This window comes from Artemia sp. Qi Xiang Cuo, chromosome 14 (assembly GCF_049724085.1).
Source record: "Artemia sp. Qi Xiang Cuo chromosome 14, ASM4972408v1, whole genome shotgun sequence".
Lineage (NCBI taxonomy): Eukaryota > Metazoa > Arthropoda > Branchiopoda > Anostraca > Artemiidae > Artemia > Artemia sp. Qi Xiang Cuo.
This window is the reverse complement of record NC_142807.1, coordinates 33,922,758-33,946,051: the sequence shown is the minus strand read 5'-3', so window position 1 is coordinate 33,946,051 and position 23,294 is coordinate 33,922,758. Positions and strand designations below refer to the sequence as shown.

General features: G+C 35.3%; 1 protein-coding gene across 1 annotated transcript in view; it reads right to left on the bottom strand.

The window, feature by feature from the left end:
* Positions 1-23,294, bottom strand: part of Gem2 (Gemin 2) — a 42,948-nt gene that overhangs the window by 5,497 nt on the left and 14,157 nt on the right. Inside the window, exons 3-4 of the mRNA XM_089100354.1 lie at positions 5,919-6,062; positions 2,317-2,466 (exon numbers count right to left, since the gene is read on the bottom strand). Coding sequence (XP_088956480.1) covers positions 2,317-2,466; positions 5,919-6,062 — 294 coding nt within the window. The remainder of the gene's footprint in view (positions 1-2,316; positions 2,467-5,918; positions 6,063-23,294) is intronic.

The following is a 23,294-nucleotide window of genomic DNA, read 5'->3' as shown; positions in this document are numbered from 1 at the left end:
TATGTTTAGCAAATTTCAAATGCTTCGCGTTTTCTGAGCTCAATACAAAGCTTCATTTGTCTCAATTGTTGACAATAATCCATGACCAATTTGGTAGGATAAATCAAAATAAAATATCAATTTCTCGAGACAACAACAACCAAAGGATTTTCACGCAAGCAAAAGTTTAAATTCGAGACTTATTCTCCAAGATGACATTATGAATGTTGAATCAGTACTTCCTACTTAGGAACTTCTTAAATGGCATATCCACAAACAAAGACGATTACCTGGAATTAAGTAGAACTTCTACGTTGATTTGTTTCCAATTCAGGGTTTTGCCTTAAAGGGGCATTTACATTACATAATATTCCCTCTCAGGGCACGAAAAGGATTCAAGAAACGTATCGCTTATAGAAGCTCCGTAGTATAGTAAAACTGAAAATTTGTCAATTAAAAAAAACAACCGATCTATTATGATGTTAACTAGCATTTACAATAGCAACATCTTAGCGTTCAGAAAATCCATAATTCAATGTAAATCTATTTAGAATTAATAGTAAAATACCGATTACATTTCTTTAAAAATCGAACTCTTATGCTTTTCATTAGAAATCAATAGCTGATTTTAAAACCATCTTGTCATTTAACAATGGTCCTAAATTCAGTAGTCAATACAGTTCACACGAAGAATAAGACGAAAACCCACCATAACAAATGATGGGTTCAGGCATTACAAGATTACTTATCTGACAAGACCGATTCCTTATCCTTAGCATTTCACGAGGTGTAAATGACGTCAGAAGTTAGTAGAAATACTACTTGAAACGGTCTGGATTAGTTATCGAATAAGTTACATCGGCTAATCCAGGAAAAGGCAGGATTACTGAAGATAAATCACGTCATACATAAACAAAAAATTCAATCTTCTCAAAAATAAAAAAAATGAGTGAAATTATATGCAGATAACAAAAAGAGACCGTAGTTGTGAAATGTCACACATCTTCAAGGGTTTACAAATAAGCTATGTTTACAGTGGAGTATATGTGATTAATGTTATTATTCACCTAATTGCCTATAGTGTTTCAGTTGACAAATTGCCGGATAAGTATTTGTTATTGTCTTTTTCGGATCATATCTGGAGAAGTTATATATGAAGCGCATAAGTCTGATAAGGGATGTTATATTTTATATACGGGATAAAAAAAAAAAGAAAAAAAGGCGAGCATAAGAAAAACCAGTGTTAGAAGGTTACAATATTTTTTTTTACATCTTAATTTTTTAGCAAAAAAAAAAAAAGATTAAAAGAATCATTTGGAAAGGTGGTACGTATATGATATACCCACTACCTAATATTCTTCTAATATGTTTCTCTGGCACTCAATCCTAATGAAATATACCAAAGTAAGATAAAAATACAATACTTAAAAAATAAATTTGGGCTATATATTTGCAAATTAGGGGGGGGGGGGGGGAGATTAAAAGTATAGCGGGTCTGCATGCCTAGTCTGTTAGGTACAATTATTCTGCATATTATGTAGTAAGAATTGCTTTCAAACTTCACACTGTCAAATACTTCAAGCAGCGTTTCAACACTTCAGTACATTGCACAAAAGTAATTCATAATTCTTAAATAACTTGTGAAATCTAATAATAAGTTGCGTTTTTTCAGTGATACGTTTCCACCAACATTGAAATCGCTGTGGCCCCCAATTTGATTGACCAAGAAAGTTCCAAAAGCAGTGAAAAATTAAACAAATTGACCCTCAGTTTTCAAATGTCGCAGGAATATCTAACAAGAAAACTAGGTTTCGCTTATTATCGTAGTAAAATAGATTGAAACAATTTTAAAGTTTGTTTTAGCACTTTTGCAGCATAGCCCTTTAAGTGTTCAGATGTAGGGTTTTGACGTTTTTAGATTTTAGTGCCAAAGTATTTGACCGAGTTAGTCTTCTATATAATGACATTTTCTGAAAGAAATGTCTATTTTTTTCATTTTTAAAGAATTTATTTTGAACAACTCTATATTTAAAAGAACTTTATTACAGATGCTCTATACTCGAACACAAAAGCAGAACAGGAAAATTTGGAAAAGGTTTTCCACTAAAGTATTCGTCCAATAGATGGAGATGATAAGTTATATGGAGTTATAGCTTTTATGGAGCTATTCAGTTTAATCAGTGATTAAACAAAAAAGGAGAGAACACTTTTTTAAAAGTGTCTTAAAACTTTTTTAACTGTAAAAATATTTTTATAGCGATGTAAGGCTGACCCAAATTTCTTAGTTATAACCGAAAAAAGTTTGCCAGTTAAAACAAGAAAACATAAGAAACTCACCTGGCTCATTTTAAAAACAAATGAGAGATATGGTTTCACGGCTGCCTTTTTTTCAGTGCTTTCATTGTTTGGCTTGATATTCTGATTATAATGTTTCAATGCAAACTCATTTCCATAACACAAGTCTGCCCATTCATAGTGTTGTTGAGGCTAAAATAAACACAATACTTTAAAATCGAAAATGGGTGTCATCCACAAAGTAGCCAATGTAAAATTATGTATCACTGGAAACTTACCTGAACACACATCAGGCAACCAAGACACCCAACTTTATCAGCGTTTTGACTAAGAAATTCATCACGTTAAAAAAAAAGATGAACTGGGACATGACGTTCTGGCACCAAGTCGAACAACTCATTTAAACAACGAAAGATGGCCCAATACTAATGGAAAATGTTTTTGGGTGGTTTGATTTTTGTTTTAGAAAGAGATAAATTCTCTTCAACATATTTGTCAAATATTAAACCTCGACACGCTTCTGGATGGCAAAAATGCGAGTTAGATTTTGGGCATATTGCTGCCTCCGCAAGAACACCTTACATTATTAGAAAACCAGATGTTGAATAGACAAAAGGCATTGTCCGTTTTAAAACTTTTAGCCGCGGATGCACTAACGACTCGATTTTTCGTTGCAAAGCACACGACGCGAATAATGACAAACTGGTTAGATACACATGTGAAGTCAGGTATAAGAAATGTGGACACAGCAGTTGTAATATACCGTGTCCTTCTAACTGATCTTAAGCATAATTCACGCTTTTCAGGCAGTTTAAAACTTTGCAAACAAGGTATATAGTCAAAATGTGTTATTCTGAGAAAAATTGCAACAAATTTTAATAAAAACGTTGCGGCACATAATAATGACTTTAAACTGGGCACAAATCTAAGTTACAATGGTATATATGTTTTTACATAGTAAATTAAAAGTAATTAGGAATTTCAGCAGAATTAGTCAATAATTACTCTTTATAAATATTTGTTTGTTCTTTAAGACAAAAACAATAGGGTGTTAATCAAACCGGGTGTAAACAGGTTCTGAGACAACACTGGCTATACATGACATATAAAAAAATGACGAACGAAAAAAAAAATGAAGAAAACAAAGATTTGACAAATGAAGTTAGCATGTTTTTTTTTTCACAAAATTATGAAAACCTAAAACGGCTTTGGTTACATGCTCCCGGAAACTCGACACAAATAGATTTTTATAAGCTTTTTCTCAGATAAAGTAACAAAAAGGAACTCAGAACACATTCCTTCCCATCATGGGTAGCGCATTAGCGCTGCCTACGAAAACAGCGATAAGCTTCAATGTATTATTATTTTTTCTTTCCATGCCACTTCGCATGGAAGGAGTTGTTGTAGAAACTATGAGGGGGGAGGAACAATCGATTAGAATTTTAAATTTTTTGCGCCCTTTTAAAGAGTCACAAGTGATTAGAGGGCAAACAGCCCCCTCCCACGCCTTTTTTTTGCTGCTCTCCCCCTAAAGACATCCAATCAAAATTTTGAGATGGCCATTTTATTCAAAATAGTTGAAAAGTACAGTAACTATACCTCCGGGAATGATACAACCCACCACAGTTACCCATTGCTTACATATAGGTTTTATTGTTGAGATACAGGGAGTACATTTGATCCGAGTCTCCAAAAAGGCTAAGGGTATTAAGGTGAGACTTTCAGGAATGTTGACGGAGATGTTGAACTAAATGAATACACACTATATGCTTGCAGGTTGGCAAAGGGCTTATCACCAATATCTCAGGAACGACTTAAGGTATTAAATTGAAACTTTTAGGACGTGTTGAGTAGGATGTTGAACTAACCAAAAGACACCCCGTGCCTAGTTCAACTACTGCTGCTGCTACTACAACTATTTAGGCTAAGGGTATTAACTTTCTGGGTATGCTGAGGGGGAAGTTGAACTATCCAAAAGACAGCGTGTGTATACCTCTACTACTACTGCGGCAGCAACAACTTGCGACTGCGGCTACTTACGACAGCAACCACTTGTGATTGCAATATTGAATACTTGCGAATGAAACTGCTCACAACTGTGACTATATGTGACAATTTGTGGATTGCGTGTACTTAGAACTGCGACTGTGACTACTTGCAAGCTTGACTACTGGTGGCTGTGACTGTAAATATTTAACGACAGCAACTACTTGCGACTGCGACCAGGGACCAAGCTAGGGTTTTGAGGTTGGAGGAGGGATATAGAGAATGTGCCAACAAATCATCCAGCGTGTCGAAAAATGCGGACAAAAAAGCTAAATTAAGACACCCTAATTTTTTGTTGGTTTTAAAACTTTATGTTCTTGTAAAATGCAGTTTCTGTCATAAGCATTTATGACAAATATAAAAAGTGGAAGTGGAGGGTATGGATCTCTACACCTCTGGCACACTGTGCAAGAGCGCTTATCCCTGAGCTACACCTCCTTGACCGATAAGAAAATTACCCTCGTTTAGTTTTTTCTTTTAATTTTCTTTTTTTAATTTTTCTCCCTTGTTTCTCGTACGTCATAGCAGATGCGACAACCATTTTCAGTTTAACCGGAAATAGTTAATTAAAATGTTCTAATTTATTAATATTCCGAATCGGCATGCTAAGCTAACAATTATAGCAAAGTATTGTTTTTCTTTTACTTATGGTTAATTACCCCGATCTGTTTGTCAGTCTCTTTGATAGCCTACTTAATTTAAATCTAGCAGAAAGACCCATAGTCACGCGTTTTCAACCTCTGTCCAGCCATGATCAAGGCTTTCAACCTTTAAGGGTCTTCAAATTGATGGTAAGAGGTTACAGTGAAAAAAACAAACAAATTCCCTTGTTTTTAATAGGGAGTGGGGCTAAAACCTCCCGTTTATGGTTTAAACTACAGAAAATCGATACTCTTGTAGAAATTGCATTCTTCGGCATTTTTATCCTCTTTGGGCAAGCACTGAGGTTTTGTGACAAAATGACATCAAACACCACCCTTCTACGATTTATCATGATTCAAAACCTTATTTTTGTTGTTTTGGATCACACAAAATTGACTGGCTATATTAGAATTCCCGCTGGCCGGCATTTGACTCTCTATGGACAAAAATTGATGATTTGTGGCTCAAAAAGCGAGAAAATGCCATTTTGGAGGCGCTATCTTTTCCAAAATATCTTAAAATTCATTTTCGCAATAAACTTTTATTGTAAAGAACAATCGAAAAAATAGTTACCATTCCTACATCAGCGTCAAATGTCACTTTTTTCTCATTAGATAGTTTTTATTTCAAAGTGCGTTTTTAACTTTTGGTTACTATGGGCCGTGGTTCGCTCTTTACTCGGCTGCAGCTATCGCAACAACCATGATTGAGTCAAGTAAGCATATGCAACCCATCTGGGACGAACCAAAGTCTGATCTGGAACATAAAATAAGCACAAGAACTAATGAAAAGGCTTCGAACAATCAGTAAAATATTTGCAAAAATATTGCAAATATTCCCTCTTATTCTTAGAGGGGGAAGGTTGGTAAAACTGAAAAAATCCTTCCTGGTTTTTATATAAAAGTGAAAATAGTTAAAAAAAGAGAAAAAAACACTAATAAAAGAGAGTTTCTTACTACAGGAATATCACTCTCCATTTTCGTTTTGGAAGATCGATAACGACTGACTTCTAGCCTTAGCCGAGAAAAATTTGCAATGACTTCTGCTTCAAATCGTTCAGTAGGCAGAAACCCGTCAGGCACTCTGCGTTCAACATTTGCCTGTGAAGTAATTAATTTTTAGCATTGAATATGAATATTAAGAACCAACAACAGCATCTGAAATTTCGGATAGATTACTAGTCATTGCTATAAGTTAAACTAAAAAATAAGTGTTTCAGAAAAAGTAAAGAGCGACATTGTAATTCCAAATGAGCAGAAATTCGATAGGTCAAACGAACTCATATAAAAGTCAAAATTAAAACGAACGGTGATTACCATGAATGAAGAAACCAAAGCAAAAACGGAATAAAATTTTCCACAAAAAACAAAGTCCCACTTAAAACACAGAAGAAAGGAAATCACATCCAATAAGACGTTAAGAAATCCAACATGAAGAAAAATTTAAAGAATAAAACAAGTGCTTTGGGCTTGACAAGAACTCGGGGAGGTTAAGGAGAAACCTTTGATGAAATCGTATATCCAGTTGGATAGTCTCGAGTCCCCCATCTTAGGCTAGAAGTGCCGAATCATAAAAGCATCTATGAATTGCACATGCTAAAATTTCGAACAATTCACACAGAAAAATATGTATGAACTAGATTTATTGTTACATGTGTAACGTCATGTGCTATCCAATCAGCGTTTGATCAACTTTGCTGACAAAATTGTTGCAGGAACAACATTTATTTTTCTATTCACCATCAATTACATACTTTAGTAGCCAACCCCTTGATACTTGTAAAATCGTATGTCCCAAAAAGGCTAAAAAAAACGAAAAAAAGAAATCCTATACTTTAATTAAATGAAAAACAATTTTTTTCAGCTCAAAGTAAGGAACAACATTAAAACTTAAAACGAACAGAAATTATTATGTATATGAGGGGGTTTCCCCATCCTCAACGCCTCGCTCTTCACGCTTAAGTTTTTCAGCATCTTTAAAAAAGTTACGTATTGTTCTAATTAAACGACCCTTGCCTTTCAGGAGCCGTTTTTAACAAATTGGGAAAAAAAAAATTTAAACTTTAGCGTAAAAAGCAAGGCGTTGAGGAAGGGAAACCCCCCTTATATACGCAGTAATCTGTTCGTTTTGTTTTAATGGTGCTACTTACTTTGAGCTGAAAACAACTTGTTTTTTTATTTAATTTCTGATCGTTTTTTTAAATAATGCCAGAAAATCTGGCGGACAAATCCCCTCCCCATGGATATATCCTTTGGACAATTCAGTGCTGGTGAAAATCTACCCCGGATAATTACCTTTAACATGTCCGCGCGTAAAATTAAGTCGGTAATAGGAAAGCAAGACATATAAAGAAACTTCGTAAAGGAATTCTGGCAAAATTCCCCAAGTATAAATTTTCCCCTGAAAAGTTCACCCGCTGAAAACTTCCATCCCCTTGGTACATTCCCCCTTGCAAAATCCCAACAGAATAAAATTGGCCCTCTCCTCCCCACCTGAAAAATGCATGCATACTTCCCAATAACAAATACTATACGTAAACAATAGGCACATTTTATAACTTAAATAATTCCAAAGGGCTATGGGGGGTCATATTATCTGCAAAGACATAGTTATTGGGCCTTTCAACTATGCTGAACGAAATTGCAATCTTAACATTTTCATTGGATGATTTGGGAGAAAAGTGGCGTGGGAGGGGCTTAGTTGCCCTCCATTTTTTGGTCACTTAAAAAGGGCACTAGAACTTTTAGTTTCCGTTAGAATAAGCCTTTTCCCCTTGTTCCAGGTCCACTGGGTCGATACGACCAACCCTGGGAAGAACAAAAAAAAAAACAAAAAAAACTCGTATCCCTGATCTTTCTTCTGTCAAAAAATACAAAATTCCGCATTTTTGCATATAGAAGGGTGAAACCTCTACAGTAGGGTTCTCTGATAAGGTTCTCTGAATCTGATGGTGAGATTTTCATTCAGATTCTATGACTTTTAGGGAGTGTTTACCCCTTTTTTCGAAAATCAGTAAAATAATCTCAGGCTCGTAACCTTTGATGAGTAAGACAAAATTTAATGAAACTTTTTTATTTTAAATCAGCATAAAAATCCAACTGTCTTGATATAATTATGATATATAGGCCTACAATTATCATTTTGCATTTCAAAAGTATTACAAGTGAATTTCTTTTGTTATTGACTTGAAAAAATATTCTAGTGATAAGACATTTGAATGTGCATTTTTGTTATTGACTGTAAAAAAAAGAAAAAAAAGAAATTGACTGTTATCACTGGAAACTGAACTACAATATGTTTGAGTATGATAAAAGTTTGTAGAGTACTACATTACGCCATATGAAAAGACTGGGATTTTATGACTGAGTGATTGAAAAAAAGAGAGAAAAAAACAAAACAAAAGATTAAAACAAAATAAATAAAAAAAAGAAACAAAAAATATTGAACAGAATAATAGCAATGATAAAATGTGTGATGAGGATGTAGGTGCAACCATGTTAAAAGTCCTACATGACCCTAAAATTAAATAAGCACCATGTCAAGATAAAACACAATGAATTATTTTTTGGAGTGGATTTGAAATATTCAAATTTTTTATGATGATATTAATAAAATGTAGTATTGTACCAGCCATTATTTCAATAAGAATATTTCATTGAATTATTTTGTTATGTTTCCAATGTTTTTAGGGTAGGCTAGCAACTCCATTTAGAGTGTTCATTCAAAAGTCTGAGATCCCAGAACAGCATGTTTCAGACGCAGACACTATTACCAGGCTCATAAGTGTTTTACTAGAGTCTGAAATAGGTGATAAGGTTTTTTTTTACCAAAGTCTAAGAGATGAGTTGGATTTATTTTCCAGGGATTATTAAGGTTCATACTAGATTTGGACATGGTATACTAGTAATGGCACTGACATAGCCAATTGAAATTATTTATTAACAAAGAATTTTTATCGAGCGAATACTTTTGGAAGCGGGTCATACGACAATAAGTTGTTAAATTGGTAAAAATTTCAGACCTAAATCAAGGATTTGTCATGCAAGTGGCTTGTTTTTGAGGAAATTTTAATGTCACATGCTAGAAAGAAGCTTGAATCAAGGAATGGACCCTGAGAAACCTTTGATTTTGAAATTTGAAGGTACTATTAACAGGTTCAAATTAGAATTGGACATGGTATATTGGAAATGAGAATAACACAGACGATTTGAAATGATTTCTACGTAAATTTGACAGGTTATTAGCAAATGGTTCTATCAAGTGAATATTATTTAAGGGGGGCATAGAACAATTGGTTGTTAAATTGGTAAAAATTTCAGACTTCAATCAAGGATTTGTCCTACAACTGGCATTTTTTAGGGAAATGTTTGAAGTTACATGCTAGAAACAAGCTTGAATCAAGGAATTTAGCCTGAGATACCTTCTTGATTTTGGAAATTGAAGAGATTTTTAACAGGCTCATATTAGAATTGGACAGGGTATGTTGCAAATGAGTTTTACATAGACAATTTGAAATGATTTCCATGATGATCAATCAAGTGAATATTGCCATGCAAGTTGTTTGTTTTAAGGAAATGTTGGATGTTATATGCTAGAAACAAGCTTGAATCAAGGAATGTACCCTGAGAAACCTTCTTTGAGTTTGAAAATTCAATGGATTTTTAACAGGTTCATATTAGAATTGGACTGGTAATGAGGTTGACATAGGCAATTGAAAAAGATTTATTAAAAAAACGGTTTTGTCAGTTGTATATCATTTGAAGGGGGCCATAGAACAGTGGGCTGTTAAATTGAGAAAAATTGCAGACTTAAATCAAGGATTTGTCTTGCAATTGGCTTGTTTGAGGGATATGCATGATCTTACATGTTAGAAACAATCTTGAATCAAGGAATGTACCCTGAGAAACCTTCTTTGATTTTGAAAATTAAATGGATTTTTAACAGGTTCATATTAGAGTTAGACATGGTATGTTGGAAATAAGAATGAAATCCAAAAATATGACATTCCTTCCAAAAATATTCACTTGGCAAAAATCATTTGTTAATAAATCATTTCAATTGGCTATCGCAGTGTCATTACTAGTACACCTTGTCTAGATCTAATATGAACCTGTGAATAATCCCTTCGAATTCCAAAATCAAGGAAGGTTTCTCAGGGTACATTCCTTAATTCAAGTTTCTTTCAAGCATGTAACATCAAACATTTCCTTAAAACAAGCCAGTTGCAAGATAATAAATCTGAAATGATTTATTAATTAACCAATTAATAGATTATTTCAATTGGTTATGTCAGTGTCATTACTAGTATACCATTGCCAAATCCAATATAAACATTTTAATAATCTCTGGAAAATATCCAGCTCATCTTTCTCAGACTTGAGTAAAAACCTTATCCACCTATTTCAAACTCTAGTAGGCTACATCACGTGGGCCTGGTAGTAGGGTCTCTGTCTTAAAATTCCTGTATTGTCATCTCTGACTTTTAAATTTAAATTCTAAATGATGCAGTTGCTAGTGTACTCTAAAAATATTGAAAACATAACAAAATAATTCAATGAAATATTCTTACTGAAATAATGGCAAGTACAATATTACATGTTATTAATATCATCATAAAAAATTTGAATATTTCGAATCCACTCCAAAAAATAATTCATTGTGTTTTATCTTGACATGTTACTTATTTCATTCCAGGGTCATACACGACTGTTAACATAGTTGCACCTACAAGCCCATAACACATTTCATTATTGCTATTATTCTGTTCAGTGTTTTTTTATATTTATTTATTTTATTTTTTTTACTTATTTTTTCATTTTTTTTCAATCACTCAGTCATAAAATCCCAGTCTGTTCATGTGGCATAATGTAGTACTCCACAAGCTTTTATCATACTCAAACATTATAGTTCACTTTCCAATGATAACAATCAATTTTTTCATGTTCCACAGTCAATAACAAAAATGAACATTCAAATATAATACCACAGGATGATTTTTTCAAGCCAATAACAAAAGAAATTCACCTGTGATATTTTTGAAATACAAAATGAAAATGGTATCTATATACTAGTAATGATTTTTATTTTTTAAAAACAATATTTGTAGTGGCATTTTTGGGGGGAGAGACTTAGTTTTTTTGTTATTTTTTTATTTTCTTTCAATCACTCCGTCATAAAATCACAGTCTGTTCATATGACGTAATGTAGTACTCCACAAGCTTACCACTGGTGCCAGTGTGTCTAACTGTCTGTTTGCCTGTCTGTATGGATTTTGGAAAAAATCCAGCTCATCTCTCTCAGACTTTGGTAAGAACCCTTTTAATCCATCTCAGATTCTACTAGACCCTCTATGAGCGGGCTAGTAGGCTACCTATGTCTCTGAAAATTCATTTTCTTGCAACTCCGACTTTTCAATGAACATTCTACACGTTGGTACTGCTATCGTACCCTAAAAGTAATGGAAACAACAAAGTAATATAGCGAAATATTTTTTAGAAAGATGGCATGTAGAATATCATCATAAAAAATGAATGCTTTGAACCCACTCCAAAAAAAATAATTCATCATATTTTATCTTGACAAGACACTTATCCCATTTTGGGGTCATACGCGAGCTTTAACATGGATTCAGCTACAGCCTGATCACACATTTTATCATTAGTATTATTGGGTTCATGGACTGTATCTGCTGGTCACTGTATAAAGATAATTAACAGTAAGTTCACCGCAGACGGTTTCTGGCTCTTCATTCTCAGCGCGTACAAACAGCTCCTCCCACATACTCTTTCAATAGCGGGTTACTAATGTTAGTATGTGTCAGCGGTCAAATTACCCTGGAACACGTATTTTGGCAGAAACTTTCTGAAAATGCCTTTGAAACCAACTCGAGACTTCGAAACCTCTAATGTGAAAATATCTAATGTTGCTTATATTTTCACGTTCTCCGGAGCACTCACACCTCGGTCCGGGTTTTTATAATGGGTGAGATAGGGAACGATCATACTGTCTATTATTTATATACTGTGCTGTTGGTACACGATCAATGGTACTAATGACATTCACATGCGCTTTGCTTTTCGTTGAATCGTCTTTAATTTCCTTGGTGATATTATCTGTCAATGCCTGTTTTATTTTGCCTGCGATTCCACTGTCTATTACCACATTATTTTTCCATAGGTAACAGTCCTGCACGTCGACAAGATATTTTGAAGAGTACGGTAGAAGATATTGATTGGTTGCGAGATTGAGAGATTGATAGAAGAGTACACTTTTCTTCTTTTTACCTTCCGTTGAATGCTAATACACGAAAGTTGGAGATAGGATTTATCAACGGCTATCCTTGCATTCTCTTTAAAGTGGCAAAATCTCTGGAGATATCACTCTTGCATATCCAACTTCATTAGAGCTGAATTTCTTCGATACTCCAAAGTAATTTAATTTCTCACTGCCATGACAATGCACGCATGCGTTTCCAATAGTGTCACTACTAGTACTTGTCTTGTAGTACAAATATTTACATTTGTCAGCATTCAATGCTACAATAACACTATCAAGTTTATATATAATTTCTTGAAATATTTCATCTTCACTTTTTTTAAATGTGATGTAAGTGTTTATCCTTCCAGTGCAAAATTAATATTGATCAAAAACATACAATAAACCAACGACTGTCAATAACCAACCACAGAGTACCACAGGGCAGCTGCATAAAATATTGGAAACATAACAAAGCAATCCAATGAAACATTCTTATTGAAATAATGGCATGTACAATACTACATATTTACATAAAAAATTCATATGGCGTAATGTAGTACTTCACAAGCTTTTATCATACTCAAACATATTATAGTTCACTTTCCAGTGATAAAAGTCAATTTCTTCATGTTCCATAGTCAATAACTAAAGTTTACATTGAAATATAATACAATATAGTATATTATAATATATATCAAATGATATAGATATATTATTGTAAAGAGCTTATGACTCTCAGCAGTCAACACAAGAGCGTTGCATCTTATAGCAATTTCTCTTTGTTTTATGTTTAAATTATTATATAAATTTATTTTGCTCGTCATATATTTTAACACAACTCTACTTTTTCTGGAATTAATTAAAAAAAACTTTCCGAAAAATAAGTTTTTTAAAGAAAAGTAACGGCCATTTTATACTGAAGCTCAGCAGATACAAATACCTTTTAAAATTCAAACTCAAAACTAACATAAATGTTATGTTAAGTAAAGTAATAACATAAATAGTAATAATATAAAGTAATAACATAAATGAATAAATAGGTCTTAAAGCGAGTAATGCTTGAAAATGAAAATCAAGCTTAAAACCAAAAAAATTTTCCTATTGAAGTATAAATGAAACTTAAAACGAACAGAAATTAACTAAACAATCAATGCAAAAAAAATACAATAGATATTAATGTAAATTAATACATAAATCTTAAAACGAGTGAAACTTAAATTGAATATGCAAATCAAGCTTGAAACGAACAAAAATCACTGCAAACAAGAGTTTGGGTATGAAAATCAGCCAAATCTTTCTATCTAGAAATCAGCTACGCTGAACAAAATGGCTATCTCAAAATTTTGACTCGATGTGTTTGGGGGAATGATGCGTAGGGGGGGGGGGGGCTAGTTGCCCTCCAATCACTTTCGACTATTAAAGAGTGCACTAAAACTCTCGATTTCCATCGAATGAGCCCCCTTTGAAGTTTCTACGACGACCTGGTATCAAAACTGGTATCAAAGTAACAATATCAAAGTGAAAAAATGGGTTTGTGTCAACCTCGGAGTTTTTATTATCTGATGTTTGAACTATTTTTAACAAAATTGCTATCTAAAAATTTTTATCGGATGGGTTTGGGGAAAAAGGGCACGGGGGGACTAATTAAGCTTTGGTCTCTTTAAAGGTGAACTAGAACTTTCTATTTCCAATCAAATGACCCCTCTCTGAAGCTTATACGAGTATCCCTTCTATAAGAACCATATATATCCCCAGATTATAGCTTACAACGTCTGTCCCTGGGCCCTGAGGGGTTGCGTCGACCCTGGAGTTTTAATATCTGATGGTTGAACTATTTTTTTTAACAAAATGGTCACCTCAAATTATTATCGGATGGGTTTATCCAACCGATAAACCCAAAGGCGTGGATGATCAGAGATGCTTGTTGCCCTACGATCTTTTTTCACTCTGAGAACATGGACTACAACTTTCACTTTTCATCCAAATGAGCCCTCTCGGAAGTTTATAAGACCATCCCTTTCATAAGAACCACATACGGTATAACTTACAATGACTGCCCGCCGGGCCCTGGGGGGATGTGTCGACACCGGAGTTTCTGTTATCTGACCTTTGAACTATTTTGAAAAAATTACTCTCTCAAAGTTCTTATCGGATGGGTTTGAGGAAAAAAGGGCGTGGAGAGGGGGGCTAGTTGCTGTCCGATCTCTTTTGACTCTTAAAAAGTGAACGAAAACTTTAAATTTCCAATCATATGAGCCCTCTCCGAAGTTTATACGAGCATACCTTCCACAAGAACCATATATGCCCCCAGATACTTACAACGCCTGCCCCGGGCCCTGGTGGGGTTGTGTCGACACAGGAGTTTTTCTTATCTGACCTTTGAACTATTTTTAACAAAATGGCTACCTAAAGTTTTTATCATGTATTTGGGGAAAAAGGGCTTGGGAGAGGGGGCAGTTGTCCTCCGATCACTATTGACTCTTAAAAAGGGCACTAGAACTCTCGATTTCCAATCGAATGAGCCCTCTTTGAAGTTTATACGACGACCCCTTCTATATGAAGTGCCCCTAGGAAAAAAAAATAGATGGAATGTGGGGGGAGGCTAGCTGCCCTCCAATCACTTTTGACTCTTAAAAAGTAAATTACAACTTTCAGTTTCCAATCAAATGAGCCCTCTGGGAAGTTTATACGAGTATCCCTTCCATAACAACCATATATGCCCTCAGGGCATAACTTACAACGCCTAAACCCGGGCCCTGGGGGGGGGGGGGCTGTGTCGACACCGGAGTTTTTTGTTATCAGAAATTGGAACTTTTTTTTAACAAAATGTCTATCTTAAAATTTTTATCTGATGCATTTAGGGCGTGAATGAGGGGGGGGGGGCTAGTTGCCCTCCGATCTTTTTTTACTCTTAAAAAGTGGCCAAGAACTTTCAATTTCCAATCACATGAGCCCTCACCAAAGTTTATACGAGCATCCCTTCCATAAGAACTATATATATTCCTAGAGCATTACTCATAACGCCTGCCTCCGGGCCCTGTCGGGTTCCGTCGACACACGAATTTTTCTTATCTGAAATTTGAACTATTTTTAATGAAATGGCTATTATAAAAATTTTATCGGATGGGCTTGGGGAAAAAAGGGTGTGTGGGTGAGGGGGGGGCGGCGAGTTGCCCTCGGATATCTTTTGACTCTTAAAAATTAGACTAGAACTTTCAATTTCCAATCAAATGAGCCCCCTCTGAAGTTTATACGAGCATCCCTTTCATAAGAACCATATACGCCCCCAGGACAACACTTACAATGTTTATCCCCCCCCCCCGCCCTGGGGGGAGTTTATATTATATAGTTTTTGAACGCTTTCTAAAAAAACTGGCTATCTCAACTCAAAATTTGTAGTGGATTGGTTTGGAGAAAAAAGAGCGTGGGGGGGGGGGGCTAGTTGCCCTTAAATCTCTTGACTCTTAAAAAGTGAACTAGAACTTTAAATTTCCAAACAAATGAACCCTTTATGAAGATTATACAAGCAACCCTTTCGTAAGAACCATACATGCCCTTAGGGCATAACTTAGAACACCTTCTCCTGGGGGGTTGTTTTGACACTGGATTTTTTCTTATCCGACGTTTAAACTATTTTTAACAAAATGTCTATCTGAAAATTTTCATCGGATGGGTTTGGAAAAAGTAGGCGTAGGGGGGGGGGGGTAGTAGGGGCTGGCTGCCCTAAGATCTCTTTTGACTATTAAAATGCGAGCTCAAACTTTCAATTTCCAATCAAATGAGCCCTCTCTAAGTTTAAACAAGCATCCATTTCATACGAACCATATATGCCCCAGGACATAACTTACAACGCCTGCCCCCGGGCCCTGAGGGTTGTGACGACACCTGAGTTTTTGTTATCTGACTTTTGAGCAATTTTTAACTTACTGGATATCTAAAATTGTTTATTGGATGCATTTGGGAAAACGGGGCGGGGGGGGGGGGGCTAGTTGCTCTCCAATATCTTTTGACTCTTCAACACTGAACCAGAACTTCCAATTTCCAATCAAATGAGCCCTCTCTGAAGTTTTTACGAGCATCCCTTCAATAAGAACCATATATTCTCCCAAGGCATAACTTAAACGCTTTCCCTCGGGCCCTGGGGTGCTGTGTCAACCCCGGAGTTTTCGTTATATGGTCTTTGAACTGTTTTAAAGAAAAAGCTATCTTAAAATTCTTATCGGATGGGTTTGAGGAAAAAAGGGCGTGGAGGGGGGGGGGGGCTAGGTGCCCTCCGATGTATTTTGACTCTCAAAAAGTGAACTAGAACTTTCAATTTCTAATCAAATGAGCCCTCTTTTAAGTTAACACAAGCATCACTTCCATAAGACATATATGCCCCCAAGGCATAACTTACAACGCCTGCCCCCGGGCCCTGGGCGGTTGTGTCGACACCGGAAGTTTTGTTATATGATCTTTGAACTATTTTTAACAAAATAGCTATCTTAAAATTTTTATTGGATGTATTTGGGAAAAAAGGGTTTGGGGGGAAGCTGGTTACCCTCTGATATCTTTTGACGCTTAAAAAATGAACTAGAACTTTTAATTTCCAATCAAATGAGCCGTCTCTGAATTTTATACGAGCATTCCTTCCATAAGAACCATATATGCCCCCAGGGCATAACTTATAACCCTTGCCCCTGAAGACTGTGGGAGAGCGTCCTGCTCAAACATATAATTTCCAGAACTTTCAACTACGTTGAACAAAATGGCTATATCAAAATTTTGATTGGATTTGTTTGGGGAAATGGTGGGCGTGGAAGGGGCGTTAGTTGCCTTAGAATCACCTTCGACTATTGAAGAGGGAACTATCCATTTAAACTTCCAATCGAATGAGCCCTTTCTGAAATTCTATGACAACGCTGTCTATACAAAACCTTATATGCCCCCAGGACATAACTTTCAACCCTTGCCCTGAGGGCTGTGGGGTTGTCATCCTCAAATACCTAATTTCCAGAACTTAAAACAACAATGAACAAAATAGCTATCTCGAAATTTGGATGATATGTGATGTGGGGTAACGAGGGCATGAAAGGGGGGTTAGTTGCCCTCCAATCACTTTTGACGATTAAAAAGGGCATAAGCCCGTTGAATTTCCAATCGAATGAGCCTTTTTTGAAGTTTCTACGACAACGCCTTCTATAAAAACCTTATATGTCCCCAGAGCATAACTTACAACCCTTGCCCTGAACGCTGTGGGGGAGTGTCCTCCTGAAAAACGTAATTTCTATCTGGAAATCAACTACGCTGAACAAAATGGCTATTTCAAAATTTTGATTGGATGTGTTTCGGGAAATGGTGTGCGTGGATTGGGTGTTTGTTGCCTTAAAATCACTTTCGACTATTAAAAAGGGCACAAGCCACTCCAATTTCCAATTGAATGAGCCCTTTTCGAAGTTTCTACAACAACTTCTTCGATACGAAGTGCCCTGCTCTAAATGAAAAAAAAAAAAATAATACATTGTTCCAACATTGACCTTATATGCCCACTGGGCATAACTTAAAACCCTTGACCTCAGGGTTGTGGGGGAGTGTCCTCCTCAAAAACATATTTTCTATCTGGAAATCAACTACGCTGAACAAAATGGCTATCTCAAAGTTTTGATTGGATGTGTTTGGGGGGATGATGCACCGGGGGGGGGGGGGGGGCTAGTTGCCCTCCAATCACTTTCGACTTTTAAAAAGGGCACTAGAACTCTCGATTTTCAATCGAATGAGTCCCCTTTGAAGTTTCGAACCCTTCCATATGAAGTGCCTCTGGAAAAAAAAAATAATAAATAATAATAAAACATTGGAGCTGTATGGCCTTTACTATAGGCAACGCTAAAGCGTTGCCTCTGAAAACTTCTTTTTTTGGACTTCTTTTTAAATTAATCTATTTCAACACTTTATAATTTTTATTAGTTTTAAAACTTTGCGTTCTTGTAAAAATGCAAAGTTTCTGTCACAGACATTTAAGGCTTGGAACAATAAAAGAAAATGAGAGTTGAGGTTCAAGGTTCAAGGTTTAATTTTAAAATATCTGTACAAAATTGACATAAATACAGGGTAAACGCCGGAGACACAAGGTCGAATGACAAAAACCCGGTACATTAATCGGAATAAACCTGTTTGACAACAAAAAAATAAATAAGAGTTATTCCATGACTCACCAATAGACGGACACCCACCCCACTAACCCACCGATACCGTGCAAAGATCCACCGAAAATACCAATAAAAAAAAAAAAAACCAACGGGCGAATAAGGGTAACCGATGACCGGCATTTCACAGGGCAAAACACCCAACAAAACAATATTATCAAATGTACCCAGATTTTCAATATATTATTAATTCTTAAAATTATTTATAAGGATAGAATGAAGTTGCTTTTTTATATTTGGAAGAGATTTGCTGCAATCAATAAATGGTAGATGAATACACCATGAACCCGTGATTAAAAATAATGGCGAGAACCGTGATCTCTCTGTGCTTAATTTTAGGTGCTGAATGTTCCATTTATGTCGGGTTTCATAAGAGTGGGCATGTTGCACAGGGAAAAAATTATTCGAACAAAAGTACATAGGTAGTTCCGACCGGTCATATTTTACCTTAAATAAAAAAGAATTAAGGGTGAATATCTGTGAAACAGGCAAAATATTAGTTAGAAGATGTAGAGTTTCAGTTTTACTCTTACTAGGATACGAACACGGTGATGGTAAATATTTCTTTAAAATCAGAAGAGCCCGGTTTTGAAGAATTTGTATCGATTTCACATGACATCTGAATGTTGCCAAATATATCAGAGGACAATACGTAAGATGGGAATGAACCAACGCAAAATAAATTAGACGTAGGATTACATATGGAAAAAAAAATGCTGAAACTTTCGCATTATACCAACCCCCTGAGCAACTTTAACCCGTAATCTATTACAATGTTCTTTATATGACAGATTTTCATCAATAATAATACCCAGATACCCGAACGAAGTTACCCTTTGAAATTTGAATATTTGTAGCATGATCAAATATTGTTGAAATTCCTTGTGCATTCTGCCCAATTCTACTATAAATGATAAATTTGGTTTTTGATGCATTTAATGACAAACGATTAGCTTTTAGCCATACAAGAAGTTGTGAAAATACGATTTGCAGCTTCTCATTGAGATCCTCTTCCGAATATCCAGTAAGTGATGATCCGGTATCATCAGCGAAAAGAACATTCAGACCAAGGTTTTCTGTCGCTGATGGAAGGCCATTTATATATATTAAAAAAAGCAGTGGTCCCAGGATTGAGCCTTGCGGGACACCAATATTTGACAACAGACATGGATCCGAAACTGTGTCGTTGATCATAGTCACTTGGGAGCGACGACTTAGGTAAGATGCGATAAAATCGTGCGCTGATCCTCGTATTCCACCGTGGTTTAATTTATACAACGATATTTCATGGCTTAACGAATCAAAGGCCTTCTCAAGGTCCAAAAATATACTCGCCGGGATCCATTTTTTGTCCAGACACTCGTGAATAAATTGTACCATAGTTAATATAGCATCCTGCGTACTATACTCTTTTCTAAATCCATATTGAGTTTTTGAAAAATAATCTTTTGAACAGAGAAAATTATACATTCGATTATAAAAACATCGCCCCATTACTTTAGAAAAACCCGAAAGAATAGAAATGGGTCTATAATTTGAGCAATTAGTCCGGTCACCACTTTTATACAATGGTAACACTTTCGCTTTTTTTAAAGAATCTGGAAAAGCTCCCAATCTAAATGACAGATTTATTAAATTACATATAACTTTATTAATGATAAGTAAAATGGCTTTAACAATATTGGTCGACGACTCATCAATCCCCGGGGTATTTCCATTATTTAAAAGCTTAACAACCTTAGCAAGCTCTTCTTGTGTTACCGGAGTTGAAAACATAGAATTCTCAGAAGGACTTCCTAGGTATGTAGGATAATGACATTGCCCATGGGACATATTATGTTGGAGCTTATTAGCTATTGACTGCCCGATTGACACGAAATGAAAATTTATGTAATTTGCCATTTCTAGTTCCCTTTCAATTGTATTACCATGGGCATCCCGTATTTTTGATGGTGAAGAAGACGTCCGCGATCGATTTAAACATGAGTTGATTAGTTCCCAAGTTTTCTTTGGGGACTTACTTACTTCATTAAAAGAATCGAAATAAAATTTCATTTTAGCAGTGCGTATTATTTTTGAAAGTAGGTTTTTATAATTTTTGAAGGTTCTTCTATTTTCTTCACTTTTGAAAGATATTAAAGCTTTATAGAGATTGTTTTTATGTTTTATTGACGTCAAAAGGGCTGGCGATATCCATGGTTGGATGGGTTGATTATATTTCCGTTTTCTTTTTTTTACTCTTGGGCACGACTCATCAAGTGCAGCATGAAATCCCTCGAAAAAATAATCCGCCGCAGAGTTTATTTCATCAGCATCAAATACAGGATACCAATCAGTTAAATTCAGTTTATCCTTTAAACATACTAGATTTTTTTTATTAATAATCCGGGTCGCTGTTTCTGGTAATTTTATTTTATGAATCTGGTATCTCACATCAGAAATAAAAAAAAAATGATCAGAGAAATCCGTCAGAACAACCTGTGAAGACGTGGCTGGTGTTGTTAAAAATATGTTGTCAATGAGAGTTGCACTAGTCGATGTAACACGCGTTGGAATTGTACACGAAGGAATTAGGGAATTCGATGACATTAATGTAATAAATTCTGTTGTATGGGTATTTTCTTTAAATTCCAGTAGATTTATATTAAAATCCCCCATAACCACAATATCCTTATCATCCAAAGATGCTAGTAAAGACTCCAGAGATTGCAAAAAAAGCGGTATTGGGGCCGACGGGGGCTTATACAAAACACAAACTTGAATTTTTTTAGTCCCAAGCTAACATTCAACAGCCAGTATTTCACAGACTTTTTCAACACTATATTTTTCCAGTTCTGGCAGTCCCTCAAAGTGCGCTCCACCGTTCAAAAATAATCCAAGGCCACCTTTTTCATGGACTAGTCGATTCTTATCAATGAATTTATATCCCCGGATTTTCACCTTATAATTCGTCATATCATTAATAAATGTTTCACAAATCCCCAAAATGTCAATTTGATTTGCTGGCTATAAATTTTCTAGTTCATCAATATAACTCATGAGTCCTTGTACATTCACAAACCCCATTCGCAATGAATTATCTTCAAGTTTGTTTATTTCATCAGGAGAAACGTACGATGACGGTTTTATTTTAGAAAAAGTGTTGTTTTTTCTTTGACCGAATACATGAAAAGTTTCAGAAAGTAAAGATAGGTTAAGGGGTTTCCCCTCCAAAGCCACCAGTCTATCGGTCCCCCCGCACCCGCAAACTTTAAAGTCAACTAAGTAATAATCGAAAGATCCCACCCCGCGCCAGTAAGCCCACGTGATAAGGAGCCCGTACCACTGCCGAGTCATGGAAACCAACTATGCTTATCATCCTTCGAGAAGACCCAAGTTGAGAAGGTATAAGTAGAACAGAAATAACTGGGGTAGAAATAATCAAAATAAACTTGAACCGAGCTAGCCTAAATAACACATCAAAATAAAAAATCAACATATCTCAAACACAAAAACGAAACAATTATCAATCTAGAGCGGGATTGATCTAACATCATACACAAGTCGCCGTTAATATTTTTTATGTTTCTTTCCACTGTGACTCAGAATCAGATTTATACTATAGCCAAAGTTTATCCCCTTATTGTTTAACTTGTGTGAGTTGTGCGGATCTATTTACACGCATTTCCTTACTCTTAGACAGTAACTCGTTTCTAATAGAGTTTAGTTTGGGTGGCAAGTCCGTGCAAATCCGGAGCCCAGTTCCTTTCAGCTTTGATATTGAACTGAAGATTGATAGAATATATTTTTCTGTCGACACTGTTACGAAAACTGGAGGGGTGATCGGCTTACGGCTAGACACATTTGACTTCTGAGGCACTCGGTAGCACTGTGATAGTTGGATTTTATCCGTGATTTCCATTTTTGGGTAATTGTTTAGCCTTGGCCCCCTCATATGGAGACATGTTAAGAAAACAATTCTTACTTTAAAATATGTATAATGATACTAGTTCTTATATTATCCAAGGGGAGAACCTTTATCATAAAGTCTTTCCTCTAAAAATCTTCAAAAGAGAAAAAGTTTCCAAATATCACCACGCTTTCAATTCAATGCTTAAGTCTTTTTAAATTGCCGCTTTAAATTGACACCTAATAAGTTCTTTTATAGATAGCGTTCATACTGGTCTTTTTTATTTTATTTTTATTTTTAAATAGCAGTGGCGAAGGGCAAATGGCAGTGGTGGCGGGCAAATAGCAGTAGCGGTAATACAAAATATTGATAGCAGTGATAAAGGTAGAATAGCAGTGGCAAAGGGCGAATAGCAGTGGCATAAAAAAAAAATATTAATAGCAGTGGTTAGTTTAGGCTATTCTATGACAATACATGACAACGTATAATATAATTAAAAAAAAGTTTTTACTATTAATTAATAAAATTACAAACAAATTTATATAATCTTAATACAACACTCTTTTTTATTGAAATACGTTTTTCGAAACACATGTTACACACCTGCTAAATAATATCTACACAACAACTTATTGGGCATCAATTTAAAGTAGCAATTTCAAAAACTGAAGCATTGAATTCAAACCGTTGAGATATTTGGAAACTTTTTCTGTTTTGAGCATTTGTAGATGACAAACTTTATGATAAAGGTTCTCACCTTGGATAATATAAGAATTAGGATCATAATACATATTCTAAAATAAGAATTGTTTTCTTAATGTGTCTCCTTATGAGGGGGCCAAGGCTAAACAATTACCTATTTTTGATGTCAGTAACGTAGACATATTCATGAGAACTGACTGTTGGTTTGGTAATTGTTTAGCCTTGGCCCCCTCATAAGTAGACATGTTAAGAAAACAATTCTTACTTTAAAATATGTATAATGATCCTAGTTCTTATATTAT